This window comes from Neofelis nebulosa, chromosome 8 (genome assembly GCF_028018385.1).
Source record: "Neofelis nebulosa isolate mNeoNeb1 chromosome 8, mNeoNeb1.pri, whole genome shotgun sequence".
Classification (NCBI taxonomy): Eukaryota; Metazoa; Chordata; class Mammalia; order Carnivora; family Felidae; genus Neofelis; species Neofelis nebulosa.
This window is the reverse complement of record NC_080789.1, coordinates 99,638,237-99,650,439: the sequence shown is the minus strand read 5'-3', so window position 1 is coordinate 99,650,439 and position 12,203 is coordinate 99,638,237. Positions and strand designations below refer to the sequence as shown.

General features: G+C 42.4%; 1 protein-coding gene and 1 long non-coding RNA gene across 3 annotated transcripts in view; one reads left to right on the top strand and one right to left on the bottom strand.

Annotated features, from left to right (window-relative positions):
* The first annotated feature begins 384 nt into the window (after positions 1-384).
* Positions 385-2,240, top strand: LOC131520045 (uncharacterized). Of its 2 annotated transcripts, none has more exons than XR_009265916.1 (3): positions 385-516; positions 921-988; positions 1,219-2,240. It is a non-coding gene; the product is annotated as an uncharacterized LOC131520045 (long non-coding RNA). The 2 variants fall into 2 exon arrangements; XR_009265915.1 differs by having other exon boundaries at positions 385-527.
* The window catches only part of LOC131520044 (alpha-2-macroglobulin-like), a 45,920-nt gene continuing 35,701 nt past the window's right edge, over positions 1,985-12,203 (bottom strand). The window contains exons 27-36 of the mRNA XM_058743751.1: positions 12,045-12,119; positions 11,198-11,378; positions 9,417-9,640; positions 7,866-8,084; positions 7,312-7,439; positions 6,146-6,236; positions 4,965-5,033; positions 3,442-3,544; positions 2,456-2,497; positions 1,985-2,127 (exon numbers count right to left, since the gene is read on the bottom strand). Of these exons, the coding sequence (XP_058599734.1) occupies positions 2,111-2,127; positions 2,456-2,497; positions 3,442-3,544; positions 4,965-5,033; positions 6,146-6,236; positions 7,312-7,439; positions 7,866-8,084; positions 9,417-9,640; positions 11,198-11,378; positions 12,045-12,119 (1,149 nt within the window). The 3' untranslated portion in view covers positions 1,985-2,110. The remainder of the gene's footprint in view (positions 2,128-2,455; positions 2,498-3,441; positions 3,545-4,964; positions 5,034-6,145; positions 6,237-7,311; positions 7,440-7,865; positions 8,085-9,416; positions 9,641-11,197; positions 11,379-12,044; positions 12,120-12,203) is intronic.

Below are 12,203 nucleotides of genomic sequence, written 5' to 3'. Positions count from 1 at the left end.
TCAGTGCAGAGCTTAACATGGGGCTCCATCTCACGGCCATGAGATCATGACCTGATCCGAAATCAAGAGTTGGTCGCTTAACTGACTGAGCTGCTACCCAGGCACCTCTCAGCTCTGCTTTCTTGTGGTTAACTGCTCTCCGGGTGTATTGTTACCCTTACTCAGAAACGACCTTGAGCGTCTCCATTTTTGCATAGATTTCCCTTGAAGAAGTCATGGGATTATTGACAGGCTTTAAAAGATCGTTTCAATAAAGAGCTACCATTTAGGTTTTGAACGTTTTGTGTGTCAAGAACTAGATTAAGGACACTGCTCGCAGCTATCTCGTGAGGTAGTCGCTGTTTCTAGGCCCATTTTGCAGATGAACCGGAAGTGACTGCTGGTTCCAGTCGGCAGCGCTGTGCCCAGTGAGGTCCGTTATGTGGAGGACCTTTGGCTTTTCATCCTCATACACGCTTGTGGAGGCTGATAATATTCTCCTTTTATACAGATCAGAAAACTGAGTTGTGAGAGGCAGTAAGTGCTAGGTAAGATTACATAGGTGTTAAATGCCAGAGCTGGATGTTGAGACCATCCCGCTTTCCACATCTTTGGAAACCTATGCTTTTCCCACCACACCACGCTGAAAATTATATAAAATATGGAAGGGAGGTGATTCTCCAAAGAGGGAAACCCTGACCACTTCACCGTTAGGATAATCATTTCTTCCCTGTGTTTTTGGAAGGACTTTAGCTTGGTCCTGGGTATCGAATTTGTGCTGAATAAATTTTGTGCTCCCTCAGCCCTGTGAGGTTTTCAGTGAGGGGCCTCCGCAGTGATATTGCCACTTTGCAAGTGGTTTGGAATTCATGTAGGGTCGAGATGGGGAGGCTGGAATGTGTGGAGTTCAGTGATAGCTTTTATCTTTTACTTTTGCCCAGTCCAGAGTTAGAGCTCAGAATGCTTGAACTTCAAAGTCCTTTAAAGCTCTTAGCCGAGGGGCGCCTGGGTGGCTCAGTCGGTTAAGCGTCCGACTTCAGTTTAGGTCATGATCTCGCGGTCCGTGAGTTCGAGCCCCGCGTTGGGCTCTGTGCTGATAGCTCAGAGCCTGGAGCCTGCTTCCGATTCTGTGTCTCCCTCTCTCTCTGCCCCTCCCCTGTTCATGCTGTGTCTCTCTCTGTCTCAAAAATAAATAAACGTTAAAAAAAAAAAAAAAGTTCTTAGCCGATACCATCCAAGCTTCTGTCAAACCAACCCAAATGAAGATGAGGACTCCTAGGATTATTCCAGACACCTCTACAAGCTCTTGAAGTTTCTGCTCCTCTAGCCACACAATAAATGATTTCGATACTTCCCACAAAGAAAATGTAGAGATCGGATATTGTGGGGATGCTGATTTCTGCCTCTGAATTGCTTCTTGAGTTTACACCTATGCTTTGATCCTGGCTCAAAGTTTTGGGGGAAAAAAAAATGCTCCAATATAACACTCCTATTTGGGCTGCTGAGTTCTATAGATTTTTTATTTTAGAAGGACTCGTTTCTGATGTGTCACCCCTTCAACTTTTTTCAATCTGACATCCTTTATTGAAACCGATCACTTGTATCAATCAATGGCAGATTTGGTTCTGAGGCCATGTAATCCCAGTTCAGGTGAAGTTCTAACTAGTTATACTGCCTCCCAGTGTAACTTATCCAACATTGTATTTCATTATTTCCCTTTAACGTGGGAAGTCTTTTCTAGTCGAGACAGTCTTATTCTCTCCTAAAATGCACGCTGGCTTTTTCTTAGGGTATTCCTGTAACCAAACACCCTTCCCACTCTCCTAGTACATAATCCTTCTCTTGAAGCCCCAAGTGAAACCTACTCAGACCAATATCCCGGTAACATTTTTAATTTTCTGAAGTCCCTCAACCCTTGATTGCTATCAATGTTTAATCTTAAGATTCTACTGGGAATTATATGGAAATGTTATAAATGTTTATTGAATGAATGAGGAACCAGTGATAAAGATTGGCCAGAAAAAAAGGTTTATTCCTCAGATCTTCAGACATAAAAAAATTCTTTTCTTCCACAGAGACCTGAGTCTGTGGAACAGATATTCCAGCAAAGCAGTTTTCATTGAAGTGGTCTTCAAGCATTTCCATGATCTGTGAGAGTGGAAAGAAGAGAAAATCAAGAGGGACATTGGGTCTCCTGAGCAATGAATATTCTGTCCTTTAGATCTGGGTAGCACGGTGCCTAAGGAAACCTGATTAATATAGTGGGAAGTGAGATTTATTACTTATAATTATTCAAAAAGTAACCCTTTAAAGTTTGGCCATCAGTGACCTTTTCCCAACAAATGAAGTTTTCAGTAATAAGTTGAACTATGAGCAAGAGGGTATCTTCGAAAAGCATTTAGCCAGAATTTCATGTTATGGGAGGGACAAGCCAAAGGGGGTGTGACTGCATTTGGAAAGTGTGTGCATTGCTTACCTTTGCTGCAAGGGGCACTGTACTCAGCAATTGCAAACTCATCTGAATGAAAACAAAAACCATTAGGTGAAGTGAGAGGGATAGCAAACACCTGGGGGAGACAGGTCCCTTAAAAAATCTTTCCTTATGGGAAGACTTGGGTCAGAAACTTCAGCATCATCCATTTGATGCGTTGCTTGTGGCCTTCTGTTGCCAACTCTTCAAATACAGTGTGTTGTGTTTCTCTTTACCCTACGCTTCTGAAGGACAGTTCACATGTTATACTTCTTTCAATCTCATGGTGTCTTATCGTTGACTTATCTGAAGAAAAGGGAGCTAAATGTCCTACAGGTGGTTTGTATTAGTAATTGACATATTTATACAACTGGGAGTTTCTACAACGTATGTATAGAAGACAGAGAAGAATCAGACTTGATGGAGCCAAAATGAAGTAAATAAGAATAGTTAGTGTGGGGCGCCTGGGTGGCTCAGTCGGTTAAGCGTCTGACTTCGGCTCAGGTCACGATCTCGTGGTCCGTGAGTTCGAGCCCCGCATCGGGCTCTGGGCTGATGGCTCAGAGCCTGGAGCCTGCTTCTGATTCTGTGTCTCCCTCTCTCTCTGCCCCTCCCCCATTCATGCTCTGTCTCTCTCTGTCTCAAAAATAAATAAATGTTAAAAAAAAATTAAAAAAAAAAAAAGAATAGTTAGTGTAATAAGGGGCCCCAATACAGTTCTCAAATCGAAATTTTTGTGATCAGAAATTTAATTTCTAGGGGTGCATGGGTGGCTCAGTGAGTTGAGTGACCAACTTTTGATATTGGCTCAGGTCACGATCTCACGGTCGTGAGATCGAACCCCGCCTCGGGCTCTGCACTGAGCGTGGAGTCTGCTTGGGATTCTCCCTCTTTCTCTCCCTCTGCCCCTCTCCCTGGTTTTCTTGCTCTCTCTAAAAATTAAAAAAAAAAAAAAGAAATTTAATTTCTACGTGGAAGTTGTTCACATTTACCTGTCTCATAGTAATCGTAGACTTTCACTATGGCTGGCTTCAGATCTCTCACTGGGATATCTTGCAGAACCATGAAGGACAAGCTCAGTGTCTCATTGGTCACCTAGAAAGCAAAAGGGAATTAAAAGTTTTCTTCTGTCTTCTTCGAAGGAGTTTATTCATCTACTTTCTTGGGGGAAAAGAACCTTTTTTTTTTAATCAACTAACAGTATCCTTAAATTGCAGAAAGTTCCCAGAGTGAATGAAAAATTCCAAAATTTTTCTTAAATAATCCAATCAATTCATATAGTCCTATAAATGAATGCTAGTCCATGGGCTCTGTTTATAGGGAGTGAATGATATATGATTTTATTGATTGAATGGCCATGTCCATTTTTACATATTCAGAGATTTGGTATAGTTTTACTTCCCTATCTTGTAGAAATACTGTGTCAACTCAAAAAGGAATATAAAAAATTGATCATTACAGCCTTACTAAAATTTCATAAAACTTATAAACTGTAACATCTATTAATATATGAATGCATAAATTAGATTACACAACTGTAAAGTGAGATTAGTTTATGGGTGGACTGATCTTATCATTTTTTGGTACATCCTTGCTTAGATGGACAGTATTTTCCCCTTTTATATTGTTGATGTGCTGTTGATATAATAATTGAGGTGTCAATTATATAATTGATATATTTGAGATATAATATATAATTGATATAGCAGCATCAACATAAGAATTGATGTTGATATAATTATGTAAAGAAGAAACCATTGGGTTTACCACTGGGTTTCTTCCTTACATTATTCAATATTTTCAAAATAGATTATGGACATAAAAAACACATTGTATAGAGAATTTCTTGCTTATGAGGCCTAGAAATATTCATATCCCAATATTATAATAAGCCATTTCTTCCCATTGTCTCATGTGAAATGTGAATAAAGGAGAGGAGAATGTTTACTGGAATTAATATTAGAACGCTCATTTAAAAAAATGTTTATTTTGAGAGGGACAGCACAAGCAGGGGAGGGGCAGAGAGAGAGGGAGAGAGTGAATCCCTCTGCTCAGCACAGAACCTGACACAGCACTCGAACTCATGGACTGTGAGATCATGACCTGACTCAAAATCAAGAGCTGGACACTTAGCCCACCCAGGCACCCCTAGAGTGCTCAAAGTTTTGCCATGAGGTGATGTCTCCAAAATGTCTTCATTCACTTCCTTTAGAATAGGATTATTATAACTCCCTTAGAAGGAGGATTATCAGGGTGCTTGGGTGGCTCAGTCAGTTAAGCATCCGACTTCGGCTCAGGTCATGATCTCGTGGTCTGTGAGTTCGAGCCCCGCGTCGGGCCCTGTGCTGACAGCTCGGAGCCGGAAGCCTGCTTCAGATTCTGTATCTCCCTCTCTCTCTGCCCCTCCCCCACTCACACTCTGTCTCTCTCCTTCAAAAATAAATAAACATTAAAAAAAATTTTAGAAGAAGTATTATCTATATTTTTTTCACAACTAGAGTGGCAGGGCTCTCACCTTATCCAGATAAATCAAAACATGGTTGTTGCTGACTTCTGTTCGGCTCACGTGGTTAGATCTTTCAAGCTGGAGAAAATTAATACATCACAAATGTTAATAAACAGACGAAGCCTCTGGGGAAACCAGAGAAAAGGAGAATTTGGATTACCAAATTAAGCCTGAGGGTAAAGCTGCTTCGAATGATTTTTGTAAGTAAAGATGATAATGTTTTTAAAGTAAAAATGAAAGATACTTGGGAGGCAGCATTTAATATTAGTTTGGCATATGCCTATGTGTAATGTTGATATATCTGCAGAAATGTGAAATAAATGTCCTAAACTTGAGAATTTTCTGTATTTCAATGTTCAAGTTACATTCTATTCCTTCATGAAGGAGGTTTCCTTTTTTAACTGTTTTTTTTTTTTAATTTTTTGCCTGCTCTAATTTATAGCAATCTCATTTTCCTCTGAACTTCTGTAATACTTCTAGTTTGTGCCCGTCGGTTATTTTTCATATATTTTTCCCACTGGTGCATAAGCTTTATCTTAAGAGTCTAAGCTCCAGGAATCTGCTGATATTCTTCTAGTACGTTGTGGCTTCTCGAAGAGAGCTGTTTGTGAAATGAGACACACAGTCCCTCCGGGGGTCATCAAAGCAGCGGATGAAAAGTCTGCTGCATCTGGCAAGGTCACCATGTCTGCCCGGAAGGCTCAGGGGACTAAATGAATATTATCCCTAATCCCTGCCACCCTAGTCTTAATCAGTGGTGGAAGGATGGTCTCAGCACTGTTTGTCTCCGTTGGCCATTTGAGTTTAAAAGTAAGACTGGTTAATGATAATAATGCCTCGTAAAACCTTCAGAAGGAAGGGAGAATGTTTTGTGGACCATTCGTTTGTGTGTGTGGGTGTTTTAAGTTATTAGCTTTTTAAAATAAATACTTTTGAATGGGAACAGCGTGATCAAAAACCTGTTCACAGAATTTTGAGATGCATGAAAACAGAGTTCCATGAGGAAAAAAGAAAAGAAAACCACCACACATCAAAAAACCCATATACAAGCAGGCTAAATTGTATTTCTGATTTGAAGAAAGTGCTAGCCTTTGGTAGAAGTTGATTTAAAATATTTTAAGATTTTGTCAGTCTGGAGATACATAAAACATCAAATAAACTAGAGCCTCCTGGACGTATAATAGACCTACCATTTTCACTGTTGGTTTCAGGGGGATGAAGCCAGATATCATCTTCACATCAGTAATCACCATGTTGGTGGTGGGACGGCTCCCAGTGTAACTGAAGATTTGGGGAAGAAAGGAAATTAGGGCCTTCCGTGTTATTAAATATCCTTTTCTCCCATGTCCACAGTAAGCCATCACAGCCCTCAATAGTACATGAAAGCCTTCCTAAATATCCCACCCAAGTGATAGGGAGCTTGTTAAAGCCACAGAGACTGGGCTTTACCCTAGACCTGATGAATCAGGATTTTACGTGTGTGGATTCGAGGTTCTGGAGTTTAAGAAAGCTCTGTGACACATAGCTGGGCCTGAGACCGCTAACCTCTGCGCATTATTTGTTACGTATACTTTTAACTTTTGTCCTGAACAGTATCCCCAGCCAGGGTAGAACATTCCTGTGGGCAGAAACGTTTTTTGGTAAGCCCTGGAGCTATTTGAATGTTGCTGTGCATGTATGCAAATCGATTGTTTTGTGTGTAATCTGAGGTTTACTTATTGTCGGTAGGAATTCTAACTACAGACTCACTACGTCCTTCTATTCAGACATTTTGGCAATCGGAGAGAGCAAGAACGATATAGAATTTCATTGCAATAGAATGAATTCACTTACATTTAGAATTAAATCAGGAATTCGGGTCAGAGGCAAGGGTGAATGTTCTCTTTTTTTAGTTCTTATTGAGGGGACTTAACTTTTCAATAATGAGGTTTCACAATCACAGATCCTGGAGGCAGGGGAGGCACAATGCATATACCCCATCATGAAGCGATTCTGTATCGGCATGAGGACGCGTTGCTTTTTACAACAAATGTAGTGCAAACATTTATTGCCACGCCACTCAGCTTAATGGGAGTTCCGGTAAGAAGACTGGTTCTTTTTTTTTAACGTTTATTTATTTTTAGACCGAGAGAGACAGAGGATGAACGGGGGAGGGTCAGAGAGAGGGAGACACAGAATCTGAAACAGGCTCCAGGCTCTGAGCTGTCAGCACAGAGCCCGAAGCGGGGCTCGAACTCACAGACTGCGAGATCATGACCCGAGCCGAAGTCGGCCGCCTAACCGACTGAGCCACCCAGGCACCCCTAGAAGATGGGTTCTTATACCCAGAATTAAACGATCCAGTCACAGGTCTTACCTGACATTCAGTGAGATCTGGAAGCTGGTGTGTGCTTTGGGTCCATCACAGGTTTGGGGCACAGTCTGTACATCCAAAGCAAACGGGGACTCTTCCTTTTCTGGCACAATATTGTATTTCAAGGATGTCTGTGGAACATCAAAGACAAAAATCTGTGTTCCCTCTGGTCACCAGAACTCCTCCAAGCTTCCTCAACTCGTTATCTGGGTGGCCCTATCATTTGCTGAGTTAGGAATTGAAAAAAAAATTTTTTTTAACGTTTTATTTATTTTTGACAGAGAGAGAGAGAGAGAGAGAGAGAGAGAGAGAGAGAGCATGAGTGGGGGAGGGGCAAAGAGAGAGGGAGACACAGAATCTGAAGCAGGCTCCAGGCTCCGAGCCGTCAGCACAGAGCCCGACGCGGGGCTCGAACTCATAGACCGCGAGATCATGACCTGAGCCAAAGTTGGAAGCTCAACCCCACTGGGCCACCCAGGCGCCCCGCTGAGTTAGGGATTTTTTAGTGAGGACTGTTCCGGTGGGCCCTCTGACCCCATGTGCCCCAAGAGTCTCACCTGGAGGTAGACACATCCTTCTCCTGTCACTGTCATGGTGTATTCTCCAGGCACCTTCGGCAATGAAGTCTGTTGTAGTAACAGGCGGTTGTTGCTGTCCACTTGGAATTTTTCGAAAACCGCCCCTGAGTATTGGATGGTCACCTGTGCAGGCTTCCCAGTTCCGGTGAAAGTGGCTTCCCCATACTTGGACAAGGCATGGAGAGCCACCACTGTGTCCTAGAAAAGACGAGTGAGAGAACCTGTGTAGGCTCAGTAACCTTTTGAGGGCCCAAAGGCATGTCGACAAGATGGGCCTTGACGTCCTCTTTCCTGCTTCCCTCGCTACTTAAATAATGGAGTTCTAATTTCCAGATTGATTAGAATCCTTAGATAGATAACAGAACCATAACATCCACATATGTGCCTTGGACTGTATGCTTTAGAGGCTTCTTTTATTTCTCAGAAAATTGATCTTTTCCTATGGATGAATGTTTGTGGGATATGGGCTGTGGAAAGTATATGTGAATGGGAATCATTCATTGGCATTAGCTATTTGTCTAAGATGTCTTACTTGGTAAATGTGGTTATGTCTGCCATCACTCAACCAAAGATCAGTCTGCCTCTCACCCCAAATTAAACTCTGCTCTGTTGAGTTCAGTGCCCTGAGAAAACCCAAGGTCCTTTGCAGCCATGATCAGGGGCATGCTTAATTATAATTATCTTCTTGATTTATTGGCATTTTTGGGCTCTCCCTTTTTTTTTTTTTTACCACATGTCTGGATTCCTCCCACCCTTGCATGCCATCTTCTCAATTCTCAAATCTTCTCAGCATTGAACCTGAATGATATTCTTTAAACAATAGATTTAAGAAAGAATAACTGTTGTCATAAAAGTATTCCATGTTTTCCCCATTCATATGGAAAAATAAGCCTAAATTCTCTGAAAATAACACTTCCTGCTGTGTACCTATTGACGGATTTTTTTTTAGATAGTCTTACGATGTTGGCAATAATAAAGCAAGTTCTTCATGCTGCTGGTGAACAAATATTTGTATAGCAAAGGATGAATAGTGGAAGCATAAAATGTGTCGGCTTCAAAATAAGCCGGTTAAAGGGGACCTTTGAATGCAGAGATTTGCAAGGAGAGCTTTTTTGGGTTTTGAGTGGCGCTCCTGAGAACTGTTTGAAACTGTTCAAACTGTTTGAAACTGTTTCCAACTGTTTGAAAGGGACTCTTAGAACTTCCAGAAGATTCCTGAAGGTAGGTTTTTAAAAGCCATTCTGCTGTGGCCATTGCACATAGGGTCTCACTTCTTTAGGGAGGTAGAGTTTTTATTGGCAGGAGGGGACTGTGATGATAACAGGGCTGGGGTGCCAGAACTGCAGGAATTTTCTTTTTAGCCCTCTTTGACTTTGAGTTTTCCTTATTTCTCGCTCTCCCTGAATACTCATCATATTTTCCTCATTTCGAGTTATCCGCATCCTCATTTTTTCCTCTTGCATGTCTTTATATCTTGTTCAGAGCTTTTGTTCCCTGAAGGCGAAGCAAAAGTTTCTGGCAGACACAGACCTGGGTGGAGGAGAAGCCCCCGTGGGCATTCTGTTGCTTTAGGATCCAGCTCACGATGCCCGCGGCCAAAGTCAGGTCCTCGGAGGTTGGGCTGGGCTGGGCCATGAGGTGAGCCAGGAGCACATAGGACGTCATTTCCACCTCAGCTGAGGGAGCCTGGGGCTGATAAAGATGCCCCACTGGTGCCTTGGGTTTCTGAGGTCGCTCCCAGTGGATGGAATTGTCTGGAGATGAGAAAAAGAGATTTGTGAGTAACCACATATTCATATCTAATTTAAGCCCGAGCTTAAGTGGAGGGTGCCTTCCAATTATATTCCCTTGGACCTTATCTAGATGCTTTTCCTTCTGCGTAAACCTGAACGTGGTTTGTTTCAGCCAGCCTAAGGCGGAAAATGTTGCTGAGTCATAAGCCCACAGCCAACGAAGTTGTCAAACGGTGGCTATGGTTGGGTCGTTGGGGGGAAATTGCAGAGCAAGTTCGCTCCCTGACTGTGGGGGTTGCTTGTTTCTGATGTTATCCAGACCTTATCTGGGCTTTGTGAAATTTTCTATAAATTTTCCTATTGAGATTTCTTGTGAGGATCACAGATGACATGAGATAACAGAGTTCGCACTCATTAGGGTGCGAACAGTACCCTAATAACAGTACGAAATAACAGTAATCCTTAAGGTAACCAAAGGCTGACCAGGGTGTGACCTAATGGGAACCGATTTAAACTGCTGTGGGAAGTAAATTACGCCGCGGAGTAAATCACAATTTGGGAACATCCAGCAAAGGGGAAGATGTGTTTCGCCTACAAATCAGCGATTCACTTCTCGAAGTAGAACCTACAGGAACTCACACCCACGCATAAGGAGACAGACACATAGGTGAGTATTCACTGCAGCATGGTTTGCAATAGCAACAAATAAGAAACAACACCTATGGCGAGAGACTCTTTAATATAAGTTATGAGTTACCTATATTTTGCACTATATTATGCAGCAGCGAAAATAATGAATTAGAGCTATAGGCCCTCAGTAGGGGACTCCTGTTAGCACAATGTGGAACTTAAACAAAAGGCAGACAAACAGACAAGAAAACAAGATGCAGAAATACTAAAAAGTATGATACTGTTGATTTAAGGATGAAGAACACATCAAAATTCTGAATATTGTTTAGGAATATAGGTGGAGTAAAAATAAAGCTATCCATAGAAATGGTAATGACAAATTCAGGGTAATGGTCAGCTTTGGGGGTGGGAGGGGCACAAAGAATTTTTCCTGCATTGGTAATTTTGTATTTCTTAAGCTGGGAGGGAAGTATAAAGTGGTTTGCTGATTATCCTTTATGCCTTTTTGTATATCTGAAACCTTCCTGATACATTTTAAGAATAAACACGTAACGGCACCGTTAAGGCAGAAAGGTAGAATATATTTTATTCGATAAACTATTACCATTTGCATTTTATTTTCTATTTTTTCGACCTGAGCAGGGGAGGGGGCAGAGTAAATACTATTATTACCCCCATCTTACTGATGAAGGAACTGAAACATAGACGAGTTAAGCGACTTGCCCAAGGTCACACTGTTAAACTGTTCTGGAGCCAGTCTCCACAGGCTGAGCTTCTCACGACTACAGTGCACCTGCCTCTTATCTTTTGGTGTGTGACTTGCTTAAGAAGTTCCAGATTTTATGGTGATAGAGACAAGAGAAGAGAGGGGAAAGCGATCACAGGAGGTAGGTGTGGGGGGTTTTGAGGTATGGTTCTTGATACAGAGAAGGCAGGATGTTTGCTCACCTTCCTTCACAGCTTCCTCATTAAGTAAGTGGAGTATCTCCTTGCTCCTGTCCTGGTTACCTACCAGGGCAAAAGCATAGGCCAACAGTGCCTTGGTGTAGACGTGCTTTTCATGGGGTCCTTCCTTTGCTGAATTCCAGGCTGACTCCAAGCAGAACAGGGCATTGCGCACAACAGGGTGCTGAGGGGGGAAAACAAGGAGGGAACCGAGCTGTGTGAACAGGGACACTGGCTTTCCCAGGTAAATGCGGATCATTTTCCAAATGCATGTCTCCGTCTGTTCTCGTTCTTTTCCTTCTTCTTTTTTTTTTTTTTAACGTTTATTTATTTTGAGAGCACTCAGGAGGGTGAGAGAGGGGCAGAGAGAGAGGGAGACACAGAGAATCCCAAGCAGGCTCCATGCTGTCGGTGCAGAGCCCGGCTTGGGGCTCGATGTCATGAACCGCGAGATCATGACCTGAGCTGAAATCAAGAGTGAGATGCTTAACCTACTGAGCCACCCAAGTGCCCCCATCTGTTGTCATTTTTATGGAGAGAGAGAATAGCATTTTATGTTATTATTACATTCGTTAGGCAGGAGCACAGACCATATTTTTAGAACTCATTTTGTATGTACATATGGCAAGAGTGGGAGGTCTTAGGGGAGAAATAGCTTAGGGGGCATCCCTGGGATAGTGTATATCTTTCTTAACGGATTGACCACATTTCCTTCTGATCCGAGAAGCATTGGCATGGCATAGAAGGAAAGCTGACACCTGGCTTTTAGTAAGGTGATATTTCTGACAGCCGGACAGCAGTGTCATTGTGTCCAAACTATGCCTCAGTAGGGGAATGAGGTGGTACCTACAGTGGCAGGGAGAGGAATCTCCAGAAGGGAAATGGTGATGTAGGCAGAAAGGGTCACTTCGTCTTCCACTCCACCCTGTAAGTGTGGGGGGGTAGAGAGAGAAATTTGATTAAATGAACTTCTGAGAATGCTCTTAATCAGCTCCTGGGTGTCATGGAA